The sequence below is a fragment of the Camarhynchus parvulus genome, chromosome 4, assembly GCF_901933205.1.
Source record: "Camarhynchus parvulus chromosome 4, STF_HiC, whole genome shotgun sequence".
Lineage (NCBI taxonomy): Eukaryota > Metazoa > Chordata > Aves > Passeriformes > Thraupidae > Camarhynchus > Camarhynchus parvulus.
The window spans coordinates 1972817-1996732 of NC_044574.1; the positions used below are offsets into that span (position 1 = coordinate 1972817).

At 49.4% G+C, this 23916-nt stretch overlaps 1 protein-coding gene across 1 annotated transcript; it reads right to left on the reverse strand.

The window, feature by feature from the left end:
• Positions 1 to 584: 584 nt before the first annotated feature.
• On the reverse strand, positions 585 to 15157 carry LOC115903257 (protein TEX261-like). The gene is made up of 8 exons (XM_030947582.1): positions 15094 to 15157; positions 13017 to 13124; positions 11933 to 11982; positions 11032 to 11063; positions 10300 to 10355; positions 8449 to 8516; positions 1527 to 1629; positions 585 to 694 (listed from the first exon to the last, which is right to left on the reverse strand). Exons 1-8 carry the CDS (start codon positions 15155 to 15157, stop codon positions 585 to 587), a joined length of 591 nt encoding a protein of 196 aa, XP_030803442.1.
• Positions 15158 to 23916: the final 8759 nt, after the last annotated feature.

Sequence of the window (23916 nt, forward strand, 5' to 3'; positions counted from 1 at the left end):
AAAGAAGAAATGTGCAGCTCCCTCTGAGGATTTTTCATCCTTTGGAAAAGGGAGAAGGAAAAAAAATCTGGAATTCTCAACATTCCCCCTCTCTCTTGGGATCAGAAAAATTCTGGGAATTCCCTGGAAAACCGAGATTCCCATCAACTCCTTCCCAAAGGTTTTGCTGGAGGGGAAAAACAGGAATTTCAGGATTTAAACCACCCCAAATCCTGATTTTTTTTTTATTTTGGGATCATTCCTTCTGGAAAACGGGAATGAAGGGACAGCGTGGAATCTTCGGATTTATCCGATTTTTCCCATTTTTTAAAAAATCCTTGGCTCTGTAGAACCCTCAGGAAAATCAGAAGCAGCTCCAAAAACCCAAAACCCTCAGGGGAACTGGGGGAAATCCCAAAATTCCCAAGATTTTCCATGAAAACATTCCCAAGGCATCAACAAGGAAAAAAAAACCCCAAGCGTGATTAGGCACCTCCGAGTGTCCAAGTCTCTGAATTCCCAAAATTCCCAAAAAAGGGGCTGAAATTTGGGATATTCGCCTCTTGGGGATCTTCTGGATATTCGAAAATTCCGAAAATTCGGTTTCAGTAAATTTTCTGCCTGCTGGGCAGGATGGCTTCCTTGATGAAGGGGAGAAAATCAGGAGAATCGGGAGCCCTCTTTTTCCCCTTGGTGAAATAATTGGGACGGCGTGCTCTGCTTGTAAAACCAGAACGGGATCAGAATTCCAGAGGGGGAAATTTCAGGAGAATTTTTCGGGAGGATTTTGGGGCGGGGCCGAATTCCCAAAGGAAGTTGTGGCTGCTCCCGGATCCCCAATCGGGAATGTGGGATTGGAGTTTTGGGGTAGCATCCCCTCTTCCAAATTTATGGGATTCTCAAAAGCTCAGCAATGCCATAAATTTTGGGATGCCAAATTTCCGACATTCTGAGCCTTGGTGACGAAAAATCCCAAAATTTTGGGACATTCCGACACTTGGTGATCCCCAAAAATCCCAAATTTCTGGGACATTCTGAGCCTTTGGGAAGCCCCAGGAACCCCAAATTTCTGGGACATTTTGGGGCACCCAGGAATCCCAAATTTCTGGGATTCTCCAAGATTTCAGGGACTCCCAGGGATCCCAAATTTTTGGGACATTTGGGGCACCCAAGGATCCCAAATTTCTGAGGTTCTTTGAGCCTTTGGGATCCCAAATTTCTGGGATATTCTGACCCTTGGTGACCCCTAAAAATCCCAAATTTTTGGGACATTCTGAGCCCACAGGAAGCCCCAGGAACCCCAAATTTCTGGGATTCTCTGAAGGCTCAAGGACCCCAAAAATCCCGAATTTCTGGGACGTTCTGAGCGGGATCGAAACCGGACAAACGCAAAATCCTTTCCCACTCATTCCCAATCCCAATCCCATTCCCATTCCCATTCCCATTCCCAATCCCAACCCCATTCCCAATCCCAATCCCAACCCCATTCCCAATCCCATTCCCAACCCCATTCCCAATCCCAATCCCGATCCCGACCCCGTTCCCACCTCCGGGCTGCACCGTGGAGGGCAGGACGTTCTCCCCGGCCGACAGCGACACGAAGAAGGCGAAGGGAATCAGCCACAGGCAGAAGGTGAAATAAGCCAGGACCTGCAGAATTCCCAAAATTCCAACCAGAATTCCGAAATTCCAACCCCAAAACCCCAAAAATTCCGGACCCAAAACCTCAAAGTTCCAAGAATTCCCTAAGGAAAAGCGTCCAGCTCATCCCATTTTTTTGTGGGGGAAAAGTTTCCTCGAGGGGTTCCCAAATTGTTTTTGCTCTTCCTTGAAAGAAGCCAGAATTCCCAAAATTCCAACCCAGAATTCCCAAAATTCCAACCCAAAAAATTCCAAGAATTCCAATGGAAAATTCCTAAACCTGGACCTGCAGAAACCCCAAAATTCCAACTTTGGAAATCCCAAAAATTCAACCCAAAACCCCAAAATTTTGAGGAATTCCAATGGAAATTCCAATTCCCCAAAATTCCAAGAAATCCCAAAATTCAACCCAAAATTCCAGTTCAATGGAAAATCCCACCTGCAAATTCCCAAATTCCAAAACCCCCAAAATTCCAAGAAAAACCCCAAAATGGAAAATTCCTAAAAATTCAGGACCTGCAGAATTCCTAAAATTCCAGCCTGGAAATCCCAAAATTCCAACCCCCAAATTCAATGGAAAATTCTAAACCTGGACCTGCAGAATTCCCCAACCCCAAAATTCCAAGAATTCCCAAAAATTCAATGGAAAATTCTAAACCTGGACCTGCAGAATTCCCCAAATTCCAATTCAATTCCAAAATTCCCCCAAAACCCCCAAAATTCCAACCCAAAAAAATTCCCCAAAATTCCAATGGAAAATTCTCCTGGACCTGCAGAATTCCCAAAATTCCAAGAATTCCAATGGAAAATTCCAACCAAACCCCCAAAATTCAGGACCCAAATTCGACCTCAAAAATTCCATTCCCAAAAAAATTCCAACCAGAATTCCCCAAAAATTCCCAAAATTCCAACCCCCAAAATTCCAAAAAAAAATTCCAAGAATGGAAAATTCCTAAACCTGGACCTGCAGAATTCCCCAAAATTCCAATTCAGAAAAATTCCCCCAAAATTCCAACCCAAAAATTCCAAAATTCCAATGGAAAATTCTCACCTGAAATCCCAAAATTCCAAAATCCCAAAACCCCAAAACCCCAAAATTCCAGAATTCCAATGGAAAATTCAACCCAGAATTCCCAAAATTCCAGTTCAGAAATCCCCAAAATTCAACCCCAAAAAATTCCAAAATTCATTCCAATGGAAAATTCCTAAACCTGGACCTGGAGAATTCCCAAAATTCCAACTCAAAATCCCAAAATTCCAAAATTTCAAATTCCAATGGAAAATTTCCCAGGACCTGCAGCCCCAAAATTCCCTGGAAATCCCAAAAAATTTTGAATGGAAAATTCAATGGAAAATTCCAAACCCAGAATTCCCCAAAACCCCCCAAAATTCCAGTTCAGGAATTCCCCAAAATTCCAACCCCAAAATTCCCAAAATAAGAATTCCCAAATTCCAATGAAAATTCCTAAACCTGGACCTGCAGAATTCCCAAAATTCCAACCCCAAAAACCCCAAAATTCCAACCCCCAAAATTCCAAGAATTCCAATGGAAAATTCCTAAACCAGGACCTGCACCCCAAATCCCAAAATCCCAAAATCCCCAGAATTCCCAAAATTCCAGCAGAATTCCCAAAATTCCAACCCAAAAACCCCCCAATTCCCAAGAAAATTCCAACCCCAAAACCCCAAAATTCCAACTCCAAAAATTCCAAGAATTCACATGGAAAATTCCTAAACCAGGACCTGCAGAATTCCCAAAATTCCAACCTGGAAATCCCAAAATTTCCAACCCCAAAATCCAAAAATTCCAAAAATTCCAATGGAAAATTCCTAAACCTGGACCTGCAGAAACCCCCCAAAATTCCAACCCCAAAAATTCGAAATCCCAAAAGGACCTTCAACCCAAAACCCCCAAAATTTTGAGAATTCCAATGGAAAATTCAACCCAGAATTCCCCAAAATTCCAGTTCAGAAATCCCAAAATTCCAACCCCAAAAATTCCAAAAATTCCAATGGAAAATTCCTAAACCTGGACCTGCAGAAACCCCAAAATTCCAACCCCAAAAAACCCCCAAAAATTCCAATGGAAAATTCCCCCCCAAAATTCCAAGAATTCCAATGGAAAATTCCTAAACCTGGACCTGCAAACCCCAAATTCCAATTCCCCAAAATTCCAAAATTCTGGAAAATTCCCAAAATTCCAACCCCAAAAAAATTCCAAGAATTCAATGGAAAATTCTAAACCTGGACCCACAGAAATCCCAAAATTCCAACTCAGAAATCCCAAAATTCCAATCCCAAAAACCCCAAAATTTCGAGAATTCCAATGGAAAATTTCCAGCCAGGACCTGCAGAATTCCCCAAAATTCCAGTTCAGAAATCCCAAAATTCCAACCCCAAAACCCCAAAATTCCAACCCAAAACCCCCCAAAATTCCAAGAATTCCAATGGAAAATTTCCAACCAGGACCTGCAGAATTCCCTAAAATTCCAGCCTGGAAATCCCAAAATTTCAACCCCAAACCCCCGAAATTCCAACCCCAAAAATTCCAAGAATTCCCATGGAAAATTCCTAAACCTGGACCTGCAGAAATCCCAAAATTCCAATTCCAAAATCCCAAAAATTCCGACCCAAAAACCCCAAAATTCCAAGAATTCCAATGGAAAATTCCAAACCAGAATTCCCCAAAATTCCAGTTCAGAATTCCCAAAATTCCAACCCCAAAAATTCTAAGAATTCCCAAAGAAAATTCCTAAACCTGGACCTGCAGAATTCCCAAATTTCCAACCCCAAAAACCCCAAAATTCCAACCCCAAAAATTCCAAGAATTCCAATGGAAAATTCCTAAACCAGGACCTGCACAAATCCCAAAATTCCAACCCAGAATTCCCAAAATTCCAACCCAGAAATCCCAAAATTCCAACCCAGAATTCCCAAAATTCCAACCCCAAAAACCCCAAAATTCCAACTCCAAAAATTCCAAGAATTCACATGGAAAATTCCTAAACCAGGACCTGCAGAATTCCCTAAAATTCCAGCCTGGAAATCCCAAAAATTCCAACTCCAAAAATTCCAAGAATTCCAATGGAAAATTCCTAAACCTGGACCTGCAGAAACCCCAAAATTCCAACTCGGAAATCCCAAAAATTCCAACCCAAAACCCCCAAAATTTTGAGAATTCCAATGGAAAATTCCAACCCAGAATTCCCCAAAATTCCAGTTCAGAAATCCCAAAATTCCAACCCCAAAAAATTCCAAGAATTCCACTGGAAAATTCCTAAACCTGGACCTGGAGAATTCCCCAAAATTCCAACCCCAAAACCCCAAAAATTCCAACCCAAAAACCCCAAAAATTCCAAGAATTCCTACGGAAAATTCCTAAACCTGGACCTGCAGAATTCCCTAAAATTCCAGCCTGGAAATCCCAAAATTCCAACCCCAAAAATTCCGAGAATTCCAATGGAAAATTCCTAAACCAGGACCTGGAGAATTCCCCAAAATTCCAATTCCAAAATCCCAAAATTCCAACCCAGAATTCCCAAAATTCCAGCCTGGAAATCCCAAAATTCCAACCCCAAAAACCCCAAAATTCCAACCCCAAAAATTCCAAGAATTCCAATGGAAAATTCCTAAACCTGGACCTGCAGAAACCCCAAAATTCCAACTCGGAAATCCCAAAAATTCCAACCCAAAACCCCCAAAATTTTGAGAATTCCAATGGAAAATTCGAACCCAGAATTCCCAAAATTCCAACCCCAAAAATTCTAAGAATTCTCAAAGAAAATTCCTAAACCTGGACCTGCAGAATTCCCCAAAATTCCAGCCTGGAAATCCCAAAATTCCAACCTCAAAAATTCCAAGAATTCCAATGGAAAATTCCAACCCAGAATTCCCCAAAATTCCAGTTCAGAAATCCCAAAATTTCAACCCCAAAACCCCGAAATTCCAACCCCAAAAATTCCAAGAATTCCCATGGAAAATTCCTAAACCTGGACCTGCAGAATTCCCAAAATTCCAATTCCAAAATCCCAAAAATTCCGACCCAAAAACCCCAAAATTCCAGCACAGAAATCCCAAAAATTCCAAGAATTCCAATGGAAAATTCCTAAACCTGGACCTGCAGAAATCCCAAAATTCCAACTCGGAAATCCCAAAATTCCGACCCAAAAACCCCAAAATTCCAAGAATTCCAATGGAAAATTTCCAACCAGGACCTGGAGAATTCCCAAGTTTCCAACTGGAAATCCCAAAATTCCAAGAATTCCAATGGGAAATTCCTAAACCTGGACCTGCAGAAATCCCAAAATTCCAACTCAGAAATCCCAAAAATTCCAATGGAAAATTCCTAAACTTGGACCTGCACAAATCCCAAAATTCCAACCCAAAAAATTCCAAGAATTCCAATGGAAAATTCCTAAACCAGGACCTGCAGAAATCCCAAAATTCCAACCCAGAATTCCCAAAATTCCAACCCAGAATTCCCAAAATTCCAACCCCAAAAACCCCAAAATTCCAACTCCAAAAATTCCAAGAATTCACATGGAAAATTCCTAAACCTGGACCTGCAGAAATCCCAAAATTCCAACTCGGAAATCCCAAAAATTCCAACCCAAAACCCCCAAAATTTTGAGAATTCCAATAGAAAATTCCAACCCAGAATTCCCCAAAATTCCAGTTCAGAAATCCCAAAATTCCAACCCAAAAAAATTCCAAGAATTCCAATGGAAAATTCCTAAACCTGGACCCACAGAAATCCCAAAATTCCAACTCAGAAATCCCAAAATTCCAACCCCAAAATTCCAAGAATTCCAATGGAAAATTCCTAAACCTGGACCTGCAGAATTCCCCAAAATTCCAATTCCAAAAATCCCAAAATTCCAACCCAGAATTCCCAAAATTCCAGCTCAGAAATCCCAAAATTCCAACCCCAAAAACCCCAAAATTTTGAGAATTCCAATGGAAAATTCCTAAACCTGGACCCACAGAAATCCCAAAATTCCAACTCAGAAATCCCAAAATTCCAATCCCAAAACCCCAAAATTCCAAAAATTCCTATGGAAAATTTCCAGCCAGGACCTGCAGAATTCCCTAAAATTCCAGCCTGGAAATCCCAAAAATTCCAACCCCAAAGCCCCAAAACTCCAACCCCAAAAATTCCAAGAATTCCAATGGAAAATTCCTAAACCTGGACCTGCAGAATTCCCTAAAATTCCAATTCCAAAATCCCAAAAATTCCGACCCAAAAACCCCAAAATTCCAACCCGGAAATCCCAAAATTCCAACTCCAAAAACCCCAAAATTTTGAGAATTCCAATGGAAAATTCCAACCCAGAATTCCCCAAAATTCCAGTTCAGAAATCCCAAAATTCAAACCCCAAAAAATTCCAAGAATTCCTACGGAAAATTCCTAAACCTGGACCTGCAGAATTCCCTAAAATTCCAGCCTGGAAATCCCAAAATTCCAACCCCAAAATTCCAAGAATTCCAATGGAAAATTCCTAAACCTGGACCTGCAGAATTCCCCAAAATTCCAATTCCAAAAATCCCAAAATTCCAACCCAGAATTCCCAAAATTCCAGCTCAGAAATCCCAAAATTCCAACCCAAAAAACCCCAAAATTCCAAGAATTCCAATGGAAAATTCCTAAACCTGGACCCACAGAAATCCCAAAATTCCAACTCAGAAATCCCAAAATTCCAATCCCAAAACCCCAAAATTTCGAGAATTCCAATGGAAAATTTCCAGCCAGGACCTGCAGAATTCCCCAAAATTCCAGCCTGGAAATCCCAAAATTCCAACCTCAAAAATTCCAAGAATTCCAATGGAAAATTCCTAAACCTGGACCTGCAGAATTCCCAAAATTCCAACCCCGAAACCCCAAAATTCCGACCCAAAAACCCCAAAATTCCAAGAATTCCAATGGAAAATTCCAAACCAGAATTCCCCAAAATTCCAACTCAGAAATCCCAAAATTCCAACCCAAAAAAACCCAAAAATTCCAAGAATTCCAATGGAAAATTCCTAAACCTGGACCCACAGAAATCCCAAAATTCCAACTCAGAAATCCCAAAATTCCAACCCCAAAATTCCAAGAATTCCAATGGAAAATTCCTAAACCTGGACCTGCAGAATTCACCAAAGTTCCAATTCCAAAATCCCAAAAATTCCAACCCAGAATTCCCAAAATTCCAGTTCAGAAATCCCAAAATTCCAACCCCAAAAATTCCAAGAATTCCCAAAGAAAATTCCCAATCTCTCCCCTTTTTTTGTGGGATTAAAAATAAAAATTTCGGAGTTTTTCCCCTGGGGGCCTGGGGGTTCCCGCTTTGGAATTCCCAGATTTTCATGAAAGATTTATTTAATTAAAATTTTAATTAATTGAATTAAATATTCCTGCAAAAATTCATGAAAAAAAAAACCAAAATTCAGGAAAAAATTGGATTTTACTCATTTTTTTATGGGATTTTGGTTTGTTGGGATTTTTCTCAGGGAATTCCTAATGGGAAATATTTTGGGGTTAATTAATAAAAAAATGGAATTTTAATGATTTTTTTACCTAAAATTCCTAAAATTTTCACATTTTAGGGATAATTTGGGATTTACATTCCACATTCCTGGAATTTCCTGAGAAAACCCCAAATCTGGAATTACCAAGGAATTTCAGAATTTGAAGAAATCTCCAAAAAAACTTGGAAAAAATTCAAAATAAATTTTAATTTTTTGAAGAAAATCAAAGTCAACCAAGGCAAAAAAATTGGGAATAATTTTTTTTTTGTTTCCTAAATGGGGAAAAAGGAGGAAAATCCCAAATTTTTTTGAGGATCTCACCTCGGAGAAAAGATAAAATTCCTCGGCGAAATATTGAAAGGCCAGGTAGTGATTGACCACGACCAAAACTGTGGGGGGAAAAATTGGGAAAAAAACGACGGGATCAGAACGTTCCGGAAGGAAAATCCCAAATCTGGAATGCTGAGGTTGAAAGTGGAAATTTGGGGGATTTTTGGGGATTTTTGGGGGTTTTGATGGTAAAATGGGGGTTTGAAAGTGGAAAAATTGCTGAGGGTTTGGTCGAAAAAATTCCTTTTGATGCAGAAAGAGCTGTCAAAATTCTCACAAAAATTCCCCAAAAAATACCAAAAAATCCCCCCAAAAATTCCCCGAAAATTCCTCAAAATCCCCCAAAAATTCCCCCAAAAATTCCCAAAAAAAACCCCAAAGTTCCCAAAGAATTTCCCAAATTTCCCCCCAAAAAATCCCCAAAAATCCACCAAAAAATTTTGGGCAAAAATCCAAAAAAATCCCCCCAAAAATCCCCAAAAAATCCCCCCAAAAATCCCCAAAATTTCCCCCTTCCATCCCAAAAAAATCCCCCCAAAAATCCCCAAAATTACCCCAAAATTCCCCCCAAAATTCCCCCCAAAAATTCCCCCCAAAAACCCCCCAAAAATCCCCCAAAAATTCCCAAAAAATCCCCAAAAATCCCCCAAAAAATCTCCAAAATCCCCAAACACACCCTCCCAAAAATCCCCAAAACTTGGGTTGGTATCCCAAATACCTCCAAAAAAACCCCCCAAAATCCCCAAAATTCCCCCAAATTTTAAAAAAAAATCCCCAAAAATCCCCAGAAAAATCCCCAATTCCCCCCAAAAAAAGGTCCAAATCCCTCCTCAAAAATCCCCAAAAAATCCCCAAAAAATCACTAAAAATTGCCAAAAAATCCCCAAAAAAACCCCAAAAATTCCCCAAAAAATCCCAAAAAATCTCCCCAAAAATCCTCAAAATTTTCCCAAAAATTCCCAAAAATTCCTCATAAAAATCCCCAAGAATTCCCTCCAAAATCCCCAAAAAATCCCAAAAAGTGCCCAAAAAATCCCCAGAATTCCACTCCCAATCCCAAAAATCCTCAAAAATTACTGAAAAAATTCCCAAAAATGCCCAAAATGCCCGAAAAATCCCCCAAAATCCCTAAAAAAATCCTAAAAATCCCTAAAAATCCCCACACCCAAATCCCCTCAAAAAATGCCCAAAAAATTCACAAAAAATTACCGAAAAATTCCCAAAAAAAACCCCAAAAAAATTCACAAAAAATCACTAAAATTGCCAAAAAAACCCCAAAAAATCCCCAAAAATCCCCAATAATAATTCCAAAAATCCCCAAAAAATCCCCTCCAAATCCTCAAAAATGCCCAAAAATGGCCAAAAAAATCACTAAAAAATTGCCAAAATCCCCTTTTTCCCCAAAACCCCAAAAATCCCCAAAAAATCCCCAAAAACCCCCCCAAAACCCAAAAACCCCACAAAACCCCAGAAAAGCCCCAAAAGGTGTCAGACCGCAGGAGAGGAGGCAGTTGGAGGAGGTGAGCACGATGCAGGGGAACCCCAAATTCCTGGGGCATTCGGAGCCTTTTGGGGCAGTTAAAATAATCCCCAAAATAATCCTATAAAATTCCCCTAAAAATCCCCAAAAAATCCCCAAAAATCCCCCAAAAAAATCCCCAATAATTCCCCCCAAATTCTTCTAAAAGTCATGAAAAAAGCCCAAAAAGATCCCCAAAAACCCTAAAAAATCAATTCCCCACAAAAAAACCCCAAAAAAACCCCAAAAAATCCCCCAAAAAACCCCAAAAAATCCCAAAAAATCCCCAAAACCCCAATAATTGCCCCCAACCCATCTCTGACCGCAGGAGAGGAGGAAGTTGGAGGAGGTGAGCACGATGCAGGGGAACCCCAAATTCCTGGGGCATTCGGAGCCTTTTGGGGCAGTTAAAAATAATCCCCAAAATAATTTATGGGGAATAAAAAATCCCCAAAAATCCCCAAAAAAATTCCCAGAAAATCCCCAATAATTCCCTCCAAATTCTTCAAAAAAAAATGAAAAATCCCCAAAAGATCCCCAAAAAAACCCGAAAAAAATCACGAAAAATTGTCAAAAAATCCCAAAAACCCCCAAAAAAATCCCCAAAAAACCCCAAAAAAATCCCAAAAAAATCCCAAAAACCCCAAAAATTGCCCCCAACCCATCTCTGACCGCAGGAGAGGAGGAAAAAAAATTGGAGGTGAGCAAATGACCAGGGGAACCCCAAATCCCTGGGGCATCTGGAGCCTTTTGGGGCAATGGAAAATAATCCCCAAAATAATCCTATGGGGAAAAATCCCCCAAAAATCCCCAAAAACTCCCCTAGAAAAATCCCCCAATAATTCCCCCAAATTCTTCTAAAAATATCATGAAAAAAAAATCCCCAAAAAATCCCGAAAAAATCCCCCAAAAATCACGAAAAATTACAAAAAACCCCAAAAACCCCAAAAAAAACCAAAAATCCCAAAAATGGGGAATAATTCCCCAACCCATCTCTGACCGCAGGAGAGGAGGGAAGTTGGAGGAGGTGAGCACGATGCAGGAAATAATGCAGCAGCCCCAGGTACACGAGGTTACTGAAAGAGCCCCGTGGGGCACCATGGCCGGGAAGCGGAAACAAAGGGGACAGCCCCAGCAATGGAGGAATAAGGAGAACAATGGGGAATAATGGGGAAATAATGGGGAAATAATGGGGAATAATGGGGAAATGATGGGGGAATAATGGGGAAATAATGGGGAAATGATGGGGGAATGATGGGGGAATGATGGGGGAAATAATGGGGGAATGATGGGGGAATAATGGGGAAATAATGGGGGAATGATGGGGGAATAATGGGGGAATGATGGGGGAATAATGGGTGAATAATGGGGGAATAATGGGGGAATAATGGGGGAATAATGGGGGAATGATGGGGGAATAATGGGGAAAATGTTGGGGAAATGGGGGAAATAATGGGGAAATGATGGGGGAATGATGGGGGAATAATGGGGGAATAATGGGGGAATAATGGGGGAAATAATGGGGAATGATGGGGGAATGATGGGGAAATAATGGGGGAATGATGGGGGAATGATGGGGGAATGATGGGGGAATGATGGGGGAATGATGGGGGAATAATGGGGAAAAAGTTGGGGAAAAGTGGGGAAAAAAAGAGGGGGGAATGGGGGAGAAATGGGGGGAGATGGGGGAAATGGGATTAGTGGGGGAAAATGGGGAAAAAAGAGGGAAAAAATGGCAAAAAGGTTGGGGGAAATAATGAGGAAAATGTTGGGGAAATGGGGGAAATAATGGGGAAATGATGGGGGAATGATGGGGGAATAATGGGGGAATAATGGGGGAATGATGGGGAATGATGGGGGAATGATGGGGAATGATGGGGGAATAATGGGGGAATGATGGGGAAAAAGGGGAAAAAAGAGGGGGGGAAATGGGGGAAAATGGGGAAAAAAGAGGGAAATAATGGGGGAAATGTTGGGGAAAAATGGGGATAAAAAGAGGGAAATAATGGGAAAAAGGTTGGGGGAAAGGGGGGAAAAAGGGGAAAAAACAGAGGGAAATAATGGGGAAATAATGGGGAAAAAGAGAGGGGGAAATGGGGGAAATGGGGAAAAAATGGGGGAAAATTGAGGGGGAAATGGGAAAAAAAGATGGGGAAAAATGGGGGAAAATGGGATTAGTGGGGGAGAAATGGGGGGAAATGGGGAAAAATGGGGGAAAAAAGAGGGAAATAATGGGAAAAAGGTTGGGGATAAATGAGGTAAAAGAGGGAAAAAATAGGGAAAAATGGGATTAGTGGGGGAAATGGGGGGGAAATGGGGGAAAAAGGGGAAAATGGGGGAAAATGGAGAAAAAATGGGGTTAGTGGGGGGAAAATGGGGCGAAATGGGAAGGAAAGGAGGAAAAAGGTGAAATGGGAAAAAACCCAGGGATTTGGGGTTTCTGGGATTTGGGGTATTTGGGGTTTCTGGGATTTGGGGTTTCTGGGATTTGGGGTATTTGGGGTTTCTGGGATTTGGGATTTCTGGGGTTTGGGGTTTCTGGGATTTGGGAGGTTTGGGATTTCCAGGATTTGGGGTTTCTGGGATTTGGGGTTTCTGGGGTTTAGGGTATCTGGGATTTGAAATTTCTGGGATTTGGGGTTTCTGGGATTTGGGGTTTCTGGGATTTGGGGTTTCCAGGATTTGGGGTATTTGGGGTTTCTGGGATTTGGGGTATCCAGGGTTTGGGATTTCCGGGATTTGGGGTTTCTGGGATTTGGGGCATTTGGGGTTTTGGGTTTCTCAGATTTGGGGTTTCCAGGATTTGGGGTTTCTGGGATTTGGGGTATTTGGGGTTTCCGGGATTTGTGGTTTCCAGGATTTGAGGTTTCCAGGATTTGGGGTTTCTGGGGTTTGGGGTTTCTGGGATTTAGGGTATTGGGGGTTTGGGGTTTCTGGGATTTAGGGTATTGGGGGTTTGGGGTTTCTGGGATTTGGGGTATTGGGGGTTTGGGGTTTCTGGGATTTGGGGTATTTGGGGTTTCTGGGCTATTTGGGGTTTGGGTTGCCAGACTCACCCAGATCATGGATTTGATGATCCTCCTGGTGGCCACCGTGTACTCCTCGATCAGCTCGGCCAGGTAATAGAGCCCGGCCGCTGCGGGGACAGCTCGGGGACAGTGTGGGGACAGCGTGGGGACAGCGCGGGGACAGTGTGGGGACAGCGTGGGGACAGCGCGGGGACAGTGTGGGGACAGTGTGGGGACAGTGTGGGGACAGCGCGGGGACAGTGTGGGGACAGTGTGGGGACAGCTCGGGGACAGCGCGGGGACAGTGTGGGGACACCCATGGCACCAGGGACACCGATGGCACCCATGGCACCCATGGTACTGGGGACACCAATGGCACTGGGGACACCCATGGGGACACCCATGACACCCATGGCACCGGGGACACCATGGCACCCATGGCACCCATGGCACGGGGACACCGATGGCACCCATGGGGACTCGATGGCACCCATGGCACCCATGGTACTGGGGACACCCATGGCACCATGGGGACAGCAATGGCACCGCCAGGGACACACCCGATGGCACCATGGGGACACCGATGGCACCGCCCATGGCGGCTTTGGGGACACCCAGGGACCCCAAATCTCGGGGACATCCTGAGGGCTTGGGGACACCCAGGGACCCCAAATTCTTGGGACACTCTGAGGGTTTGGGGACACCCAGAGACTGTCAGTATTGGGGACACCCTGAGGGTTTGGGGACACCCAGGGACCTCCAGTCTTGGGGACACTCTGAGGGTTTGGGGACACTCAGGGACCCAAAATCTCAGGGACAATTGAAGGGTTTGGGGACACCCAGGGACCTCTAAACTTGGGGACATCCTGAGGGTTTGGGGACACCCAGGGACCCCAAATCCTTGGGACACTCTGAGAGCTCAGGGACACTCAAGGACCCCAAATCTCAGGGACAATTGAAGGGTTTGGGGACACCCAGGGACCTCCAGTCTTGGGGACATCCTGAAGACTCAGGGACACCCAGGGACCCCAAATATTGGGCACATTCTGAAGGTTTGGGGACACTCAAGGATCCCAAATCTCAGGGACAATTGCAGGCCTTGGGGACACCCAGAGACCTTCAGTGTTGGGGACACCCCGAGGGTTTGGGGACACCAAGGGACTCACAGTCCTGGGGACACTCTGAGAGTCTGGGGACACTCAGGGACCCCAAATCTCAGGGACAATTTAAGGCCTTGGGGACACCCAAGGACCCTCAATGTTGGGGACACTCTGAGGGCTTGGGGACACCCAGGGAGCACAAATTCTTGGGGACACCCCAAGGGCTTGGGGACACTCAAGGATCCCAAATCTCAGGGACAATTGAAGGCCTTGGGGACACCCAGGGACCTCTAAACTTGGGGACACCCTGATGGCTCGAGGACACCCAGGGACCCCAAATCCTTGGGACACTCTGAGAGTTTGGGGACACCCAAGGACCCCAAATCTTGGGGACACTCTGAGGGCTCAGGGACACCCAGGGACCCCAAATCTCTGGGACAATTTAAGGCTTTGGGGACACCCAGACACCCCAAATCTTGGGGACACTCTGTGGCCTTGGGGACACCAAGAGACTCCAAGTCTTGGGGACAATGTAAGGGCTTGGGGACACCCCGGGACCTCCAGGCTTGGGGACACTCTGAGGGCTCAGGGACACCCAAGGACCCCAAATCTCAGGGACAATTTAAGGCCTTGGGGACACCCAGGGACCCTCAATGTTGGGGACACTCTGAGACCCTCAATGTTGGGGACACCCTGGAGGTTTGGGGACACCAAGAGACTCCAAGGCTTGGGGACATCCTGAGGGCTCAGGGACACCCAGGGACCCCAAATCCTTGGGACACTCTGAGGGTTTGGGGACACTCAAGGACCTCAAATCTCAGGGACAGCTGCAGGCCTTGGGACACCCATGGCCCCAACTGCCGGGGCCACCCCGATCCCCCGGTGCCCTCGGGCCCCCCGGGGTTCTCCCCCCTCCCCTCAGCCCCCAAGCCCTCCCCGCCATATCGCGACACGGCCCGAGCGGGCCCGCTCCCTTCGCGCAGCCCCCGGGCGCGCTCTCACCGATGGCCAAGGTGACAAAAGGCCACCTGCACGAGCAGGGACAGCCAGCTGAGCACGTACATGAACCACATGGCGGGGCCGGGCCGCTCCCCGCCGCCGCCGCCGCCGCCGCCGCCGGGCCGCCGCTCCCGCTGCGCGCCCGCCGCCGGAACCAGCGAGACGCGGCACCGGAACCAGCGAGACGCGGCACCGGAACCAGCGAGACGCGGCACCGGAAACAACGAGACGCGGCACCGGAACCAGCGAGATGGGGCGGGAGGGGCAGAGAGCGGCACAGCGCCCCCTGGCGGCCTGGAGGACTCGCGCGGCTTAATGGGAATGGGGAGATCCCAAAGGGAGAGGGACCCCAAAATGTGCGGGGGGGCCCCAAAACTCTGTAAGGACCCCAAAAGGGTGCGGGGGAACCCCAAAAGGGTGAAGGAAACCGTGAAAAGGGGACCCCAAAATGTACAGGGACCCCAAAACACGGGGAGGGACCCCAAAAGGGTGCAAGGACCCCAAAATATGGACAGGAACCCCAAAACACGGCAGGGACCCCAAAATGTGCGGGGAGCCCAAAAGGGTGCAGGGAAACCTCAAAAAGGGACCCCAAATTGTACAGGGACCCCAAAACTCTGTAAGGACCCCAAAAGGTGCAGGGACCCCAAAAGGATGCGGGGGGACCCCAGAATATGGACAGGAACCCCAAAATACGGGTAGGGACCCCAAAAGGGTGAAGGAAATCCTGAAAAGGGGACCCTAAAATGTACAGGGACCCCAAAATATAAAGGGATCCCAAAACACGGGGAGGGACCCCAAAAGTGTGCAGGGACCCCAAAATATGGACAGGGACCCCAAAATACGGGGAGGGGCCCCAAAAGGGTGCGGGGACCCCAAAAGTGTGAGGGAAAACCTGAAAAGGGGACCCCAAAATGTGCAGGGACCCCAAAATATAAAGGGACCCCAAAACATGGCAGGAACCCCAAAAGGGTGCGGGGGGACCCCAAACCAGGGCAGGGACCCCGATCTGTAGGGGACCCCAAAAGCGCAGGGACTCTGAGGGGTGCGAGGACCCCAAAACCCCACAGAGACCCCAAAGCGCAGAGGAACCCCCCCAAAAGTGGGTAGGGACCCCAAAAACCTCACTGGGATGGACTGGGGGGGATTTGGGGTTTTGGGGTGCGGGGGGTTCGGTTTGGGGTCTCGTTTTGGGGTCCTGAGCTCATTTTGGGGTCCGGGGTTTCTTTTTGGGGTTTTGGGGTGCTCATTTTAGGGTCTCGTTTTGGGGTCCTGGAGGTTTCATTTTGGGGTCCGGGGGCGTCATTTTGGGGTCCAGGGTGGTTTCGTTTTGGGGTCTCGTTTTGGGGTCCTGAGCTCATTTTGGGGTCCGGGGGTTTTTTTTGGGGTTTTGGGGTGCTCATTTTAGGATCTCGATTTGGGGTCCTGGGGGGCTCATTTTGGGGTCCGGGGCGGTTTCCATTTTGGGGTCTCGTTTTGGGGTCCGGGGTTTGGTTTTGGGGTGGTGCAGGTTCATTTTGGGGTCCTGAGCTCATTTTGGGATCCGGGGTTTCTTTTTGGGGTTTTGGGGTGCTCATTTTGGGGTCTCGTTTTGGGGTCCTGGAGGTTTCATTTTGGGGTTCTGGGGGCTCATTTTGGGGTCAAGGGTGGTTTCGTTTTGGGGTCTCGTTTTGGGGTCCTGGAGGGCTCATTTTGGGGTGCGGGGTTTGCTTTTGGGGTGGTGCAGGTTCATTTTGGGGTGCGGGGTTTCTTTTTTGGGGTTTTGGGGTGCTCATTTTGGGGTCCGAGGTGGTTTCATTTTAGGGTCTCGTTTTGGGGTCCGGGGTTTGGTTTTGGGGTGCTCACCTTGGGACGTAGAGGGACACAGAGGGGACACGGGGGGACTGGGATGGGGACAGGGACAGGGACAGGGACAGGGACAGGACAGGGACAGGGACAGGGACAGGGACAGGGACAGGACAGGGACAGGACAGGGACAGGGACAGGGACAGGACAGGGACAGGACAGGGACAGGGACAGGGACAGGACAGGGACAGGGACAGGACAGGGACAGAACAGGGACAGGGACAGGACAGGGACAGGGACAGGGACAGGGACAGGACAGGGACAGGGACAGGGACGGGCAGCGCCTCCGGCTCCTCGCTCCCCTCTCTGCGCTCCCAAGGAGGCACCGAGATCCTCTCGATCCCCCCCGAACCTTCCCGAACCTTCCCGAACCTTCCGAATCCCTCCCGATCCCTCCGACCTCCCCCGATCCCCCCGATCCACCTGAACCCTCCTGATCCCCCGATCCTTCCGATTCTTCCCGAACCCTCCCGATCATTCCCGAGCCCTCCCGAACCCTCCCCGAACCCTCCCGAACCTTCCCGATCCCCCCCAATCCCTCCCGATCGCTCCGGATCTCCCCTGATCCCCCCCCCGATTCTTCCCGAACCTTCCCGATCCTCCCCGAACCCTCCCGAACCCTTCTGATCCCTCTCGATCTCTCCCGATCCCCCCCGATCCCTCCTGAACCCCCCCGATCATTCCCGAACCCTCCCGATCCCCTCCGATCCTCTCCGAACCCTCCTGATCCCCCCCGAACCCTCCCGATCCTTCCGATTCTTCCCGAACCTTCCCGAACCCTCCCGATCATTCCCGAATCCTCCCGAACCCTCCCAATCCCCCGATCCTTCCGGTTCTTCCCGAACCTTCCCGATCCTTCTCAATCTCTCCCGATCCCCCCCAAACCCTCCTGATCATTCCCGATCATTCCCGAACCCTCCCGATCCCTCCCGATCATTCCCGATCATTCCCGAACCCTCCCGATGCCTCCGACCTCCCCCGAACCCTTCCGATCCTCCCGAACCTTCCCGATCTCTCCCGATCTCTCTCCCCGACCCTCCCGATCCCCGATCCTTCCGATTCTTCCCGAACCCTCCCGAACCCTCCCGAACCCCTCCGATCATTCCCGAACCCCCCCGATCCTTCCCAATCATTCCTGAACCCCCTGAACCCCCCCGATCTCCCCTGAACCCTCCGGATCCCCCCCGATCCCCCGATGCTTCTGGTTCTTCCCGAACCTTCCTGAACCTTCCCGATCCCTCTCGATCTCTCCGGATCCCTCCCCGAACCCTCCCGAACCCCCCCGATCATTCCCAAACCTTCCCGATCCCCCCCGAACCCTTCCGAACCTTCCCGAACCCTCCTGATCATTCCCGAACCCTTCCGATCCCCCGATTCTTCCGATTCTTCCCGAACCGTCCCGAACCCTCCCGAACCTCCCGATCATTCCCGAACCCTCCCAATCCCCCCCGAGCCCTCCCCGAACCCCCGATCATTCCCAAACCTTCCCGATCCCCCCGGAACCCTTCCGATCCTTCCGAACCTTCCCGAACCCTCCTGATCATTCCCGAACCCTCCCGATGCCTCCGACCTCCCCCGAACCCTTCCGATCCTTCCGAACCTTCCCGATCCTTCCGATTCTTCCCGAACCCTCCCCAACCCTCCCGATCCCTTCGATCATTCCCCAACCCTCCCAATCCCCCCCGAGCCCTCCCGAACCCTCCCGATCCCCGATCCTTCCGATTCTTCCCGAACCCCCCCGAACCCCCCCGATCATTCCCGAACCTTTCCGAACCCTCCCGATCATTCCCGATCATTCCCGAACCCTCCCGATGCCTCCGACCTCCCCCGAACCCTTCCGATCCTCCCGAACCTTCCCTCGATCTCTCCCGATCTCTCCCGAACCCTCCCTATCCCCGATCCTTCCGATTCTTCCCGAACCTTCCCGAACCCTCCCGAACCTTCCCCATCATTCCCGAACCCTCCCAATCCCCCCCGAGCCCTCCCGATCCCTCCCGATCATTCCCGAACCTTTCCGAACCTTTCCGAACCTTCCCGATCCCCCGGTCCCGCCCGGCAGTCCGGGGTCAATCCCGGAATCCTTTGGGATCAGCGCCCCCCGAGTTTTGGGGCTCCCCCCTCCTTTGTGCCCCTGCCCGAATTTCCGCCCTAAATCCCTTTGGAGGGCTCCAGGTACCCCAAACCCCTGTGGAGCCCCAAACACCCCCAAATACCCCAAATACCCCAAAACAGCACCCCAAAACCCCTGTGAACCTCAGGTGTCCGGGGCACCCCAAATACCCCAAAAACCCCAAATACCCCAAAACCGCGAGCACGCTGAGCACCCCAAAACCTCTGAGAACAACACGTGTCCCCAAACACCCCAAATACCCCCAAATACCCCAAACACCCCCAAACACCCCAAACAAACCCAAACACCCCCAAACACCCCAAACACCCAAACACCTTTTCCCTTTTAGGCAGTTTTTAGAATTACCCCAGACAGCTTTTTAGATTATTTTTTAGGGCATCCGGGATCTTTTTAGGTCATTCTTAAATAGTGCTTTTATGGCTCCCCTTAAAATTCGGTTCTTGGTCCCATAGCTAGGCAGACCCCCCTTTGGGGTGGGTTTTTTTGTTTCCCCCCAAATCCTTCTGGAGGGTTTTCCCCCAAATTTTTACCATTTTTGGGGGATTTGTTTTCCCCAAATCCTTCTCGAGGATTTTTCCTAAATCCCGCTTTCCCATGGATGATTTTTTCCAAGACTATGAGTTTTAAACCCCATAAATTCTCATGGATGGGGGTTTTTTTCCCCAAATTTTCGAGGGGTTTTCCTAAATCCATTTTGGATGAGGTTTTCCATTTTTAAATCCTTCTTGCAATTTTCTAAATCCCATAAATCTATTTTTGTTATTTTGTTTGGCCACAAATCCTCCGGGATCATTTTTGTTTCCCCAAATCCTTCTCAAGGGTTTTTCCTAAATCCCATTTTTACCGCTATTTTTGTTTTGTTCCCAAATCCTTCTTTCCTATTTCCCCAAATCAACCAAAAATTCCATGGATGTTTTTGTTGGCAATCCTTCGTGAAATTTTCCTAGAGGCCATAAATTCCCATGGATGCGCCTTTGTTCCCTTTCCCCTTCTGGGGGTTTCCCCTCTTCCCAAAAATCCCATGGATGGGGTTTGTTTCACCCCAAAATTCTGATGGATGGGATTTTGTTCCCCAAATCCTTCTCGAGGGACCCGCCATCCATAAATCCCATGAACATTTTGTTTCAAGCTCTCATGCCATGGGATTTGGCTCCCCTAAGCAAAATCACCATGGATGGGATTTTGTTTCCGGCCCATCCCCATGGATGGGATTTTGTTTTGAAATCCTTCTTTTTTCCCCGTTTTCTGATGGATGGGGTTTTGTTCCCCCAAATCCTTCTGGAGGGTTTTCCCCAAATCCCATAAATTACCACAGATGGGGGTTTTTGCTCCCAAACAAAATCCTTCTCAGATGGGTTTTGTTTCCAAATCCCATAAATTCCCATGGATGGGGTTTTGTTTCCAAATCCCCGAGGGGTTTCCCCAAATCCCATAAATCCCCTGGATGAGGGTTTTGTTTCCCAAGCCCCCATACCTTCTCATGGATGGGGTTTTTGTTTCCCCAAATCCTTCTGGAGGGGTTTTCCCCAAATCCCAAAAATTCGAGCCCATCCTCATGAGAGGGATTTTGTTTCCCCAAATCCTTCTCGAAAGGGTTTTTCCTAAATCCCATTCATCCCATGGATGGGGTTTTGTTCCCCCAAGCCCCTGGACCCTAAATCCCATCTCCATGGATGGGGTTTTGGCTCAAAAGCAAAATCCCCATGGATGGGTTTTTCCTAAATCCCCATCCCCATGGATGATTTTTTGTTTCCCAAATCGCTTCTCCGAAAGGGTTTTTCCCTAAATCCCATAAATTCCCATGGATGGGATTTTGTTTCCCCAAATCCTTCTGAGGGGTTTTCCCTAAATCCATAAATTCCATGGATGAGGTTTTGTTTTTCCCCAAATCAGCCTGGGGGTTTTCCCTAAATCCCAAAAAAATCCTCATGGATGGGGTTTTGTTTCCAAGCCCCATAAATCCTGATGGATGGGATTTTGTTCCCCAAATCCTTCTGGAGGGGTTTTTTCCCCAAATCCCATAAATTCCATGGATGGGGTTTTGTTTTCCCCACAAATCTTCTGGATGGGTTTTCCCATGGAATCCCCCCAATAAATTCTCATGGATGGGATTTTTTGTTTCCCAAACCCCATAAATTCCCATGGATGGGGATTTGTTTCCCCAAATCCTTCTGGAGGTTTCCCTCAATCATAAATCACCTCATGGATGGGATTTGTTTTAAACCCTACAAGTCCCCATGGGTGGGATTTTGTCCCCCCTCTCCAAAATCCTGGAGTCTCCCTCTGGGAAGGTTGTTTGGGGTTTTTCCCCAAGCCCCCAATCCCGATGGATGGGATTTTGTCCCTCAATCCCCTGAACATCCCCATGGATGGGATCTGACCCCAGTCCCCCACCTCCCCTGTCCGATTCCCATCCCATCCCAATTCCATCCCATCCCCAGTACCATCCCCATTCCCATTCCCATTCCCATCCCCATCCATACCCCTCCACGTTCTGTTCCATCCCCTTCCATTCCTGCCAATCCCCATTCCCTCATCCTGGTTCTCATTCCCATTCCCCATCCCCATTCCTATTCCCATTCCCCATCCCTCCTTCTGCATTCCGTTCCATCCCATCCCCAATCCTGGTCTCTTCCATTCTCCCATCCCCATTCCCATTCCCATCCCCATCACAATCCCATCACCATCCTCCTCCTCATTCCCCATCCCCATCCCCCATTCCGAGTTCCACTGCCATTCCCAATCCATGCATGCATCCCCAATCATTGCCATCCCAATCCATTGCCATCCCAATCCCGACGCATCAGTCCTATTCCTATCCCCATCCCCATTCCCCATCCCAATCCCTGTTCACGTTCCCATTCCCACTCCCATTCTCCCAATCCCACTCCCATTCCCCCATCCCCGTTCCCATTACCCCATTCCTACTCCACTCTCATCCCTGTTCCCATTCCCACATCCCAGTTCTCATCCCCGTCCCCATTCCCCCATTCCTATTTCCATCCCCATCCCAATCCCAATCCCATCCCTATCCTATCCCTATTCCATCCCATTCATACCCCCCATCCCATCCCCATTTCCCACATTTCCCCCATCCCCATCCCATTTCCCCATTCCCCATCCCATCCCCATTCCATCCCCATGCCCATTTCCCCATCCCCATTTCCCCATTTCCCATCCCCATTCCCCATCCCCATCCCCATTCCCCATTTCCCCATTTTCCCCATTTCCCCATCCCCATCCCCCATTTCCCATTTCCCCATTTCCCCATTCCCTATCCCCATTTCCCCATCCCATCCCATTTCCCCATCCCATCCCCATTCCCATCCCATTTCCCATTTCCCATCCCATTTCCCCCATCCCCATTTCCCATTTCCCCCCCCATTTCCCCCATTCCCCAATCCCATTCCCCCATCCCCATCCCCCATTTCCCCATTCCCCCCATCCCCATCCCCATTTCCCCATCCCCATTTCCCCATCCCATTTCCCCATCCCCATTTCCCCATTTCCCCCATTTCCCCCATTTCCCCATTTCCCCATCCCCATCCCCATTTCCCCATTTCCCCCATCCCCATTTCCCCATCCCCATCCCCATTTCCCCATCCCCATTTCCCCATTCCCCATCCCCATTTCCCATCCCCCATTTCCCCCATTCCCCATCCCCATTCCCCCATCCCATTCCCCATCCCCGTTCCCGTTCAATTCCCCGGTTTCCGTTCCCCGTTCCCCGCCTTGGCCGCGCTGCCCGGGGCTGACAACCCGCCCCGCTCTCCCCTCCGTCCCTCGCTCCCCGCGCCGCCGCCGCCCCGCCGTTCATCGGCTCCGTGTTGCCCCGCGGGTCGCCCGGTCAGCCCTGCCTGATCCGGGCCCCTCCCCAGACGCCGCTCCCCGCCGGCGGTGTCGGCTCCGCTCGGCCTCCCGCGCTCCCCGAACCTGAATGCACCGCGGCCGGGGACCGGGCCCGCTCCCGCTGCGGCTGCTGCTCCCCGGGACCGGGACCGGGCCCGCTCCCGCTGCGGCTGCTGCTCCCCGGGACCGGGACCGGGCCCGCTCCCGCTGCGGCTGCTGCTCCCCGGGACCGGGACCGGGCCCGCTCCCGCTGCGGCTGCTGCTCCCCGGGACCGGGACCGGGCCCCCCCTGCGCTGCTGCTCCCCAGGACCAGTTCTGCCTCCCCGGGACCGGCTCCTGTCCCCCTCGGAACCGGCCCAGATGCTCCCAGGACCAGCTCTACCCTCCCCAGGACCAGCTCTGTCCCCCAGACCAGCCCCGCTGCTCCCAGGACCGGCCCCGCTCCCGCTCCCGCTTTGTCCCAGGACCGCTCCCACTCTTGCTGCTTCCCGGGACCGGCCCCGCTGCGGCTGCTGCCCCCCGGGACCGGCTCTGTCCCCCCGGAACCGGCCCCGCTGCTCCCCCGGACCGGCCCCGCTGCGGCTGCTGCCCCACGGGACCGGCTCTGTCCCCCCGGAACCGGCCTGCCCCAGAACCGGCACTACCTCCCCGGGACCGGCTCTGCTGCTCCCGCGGGACCCCCGGCTACTGGCTGCTGTTCCCCAGGGCCGGCTCTGCCCACCAGAACCAGCTCTCCTCCCCAGGACCGGCTCTGCTGCTCCACCGGGACCGGCCCCTGCCCCTCCGGGACCGGCCCCCCTGCGGCTGCTGTTCCCAGGACCGGCTCTGCCGAGGGAAACCCTTTTGTTCCCCGGGACCGGCCCTGCTGCTCCCCAGGACCAGGACCGGGGCCGCTCCCTACTTTCTGCTGCTCCCCGGGCCGGCTCTGCCCCCAGAACCAGCTCTGCCCCCCGGACCGGCCTGCTGCTCCCAGGACCCGGCCCCGCGGCTGCTGCTGCTGCTCCCCA

Coding starts and splice junctions, on each gene's coding strand:
- LOC115903257 (XM_030947582.1), bottom strand. CDS start 15,157: ATGTGGTTCATGTACGTGCTCAGCTGGCTGTCCCTGCTCGTGCAGGTG. Junction 1,630..8,448: donor AATTTTATCTTTTCTCCGAG/GTGAGATCCTCA, acceptor GGAATTCTGCAG/GTCCTGGCTTATTTCACCTT. Junction 695..1,526: donor CTCCACGGTGCAGCCCGGAG/GTGGGAACGGGG, acceptor TTACAAGCAGAG/CACGCCGTCCCAATTATTTC.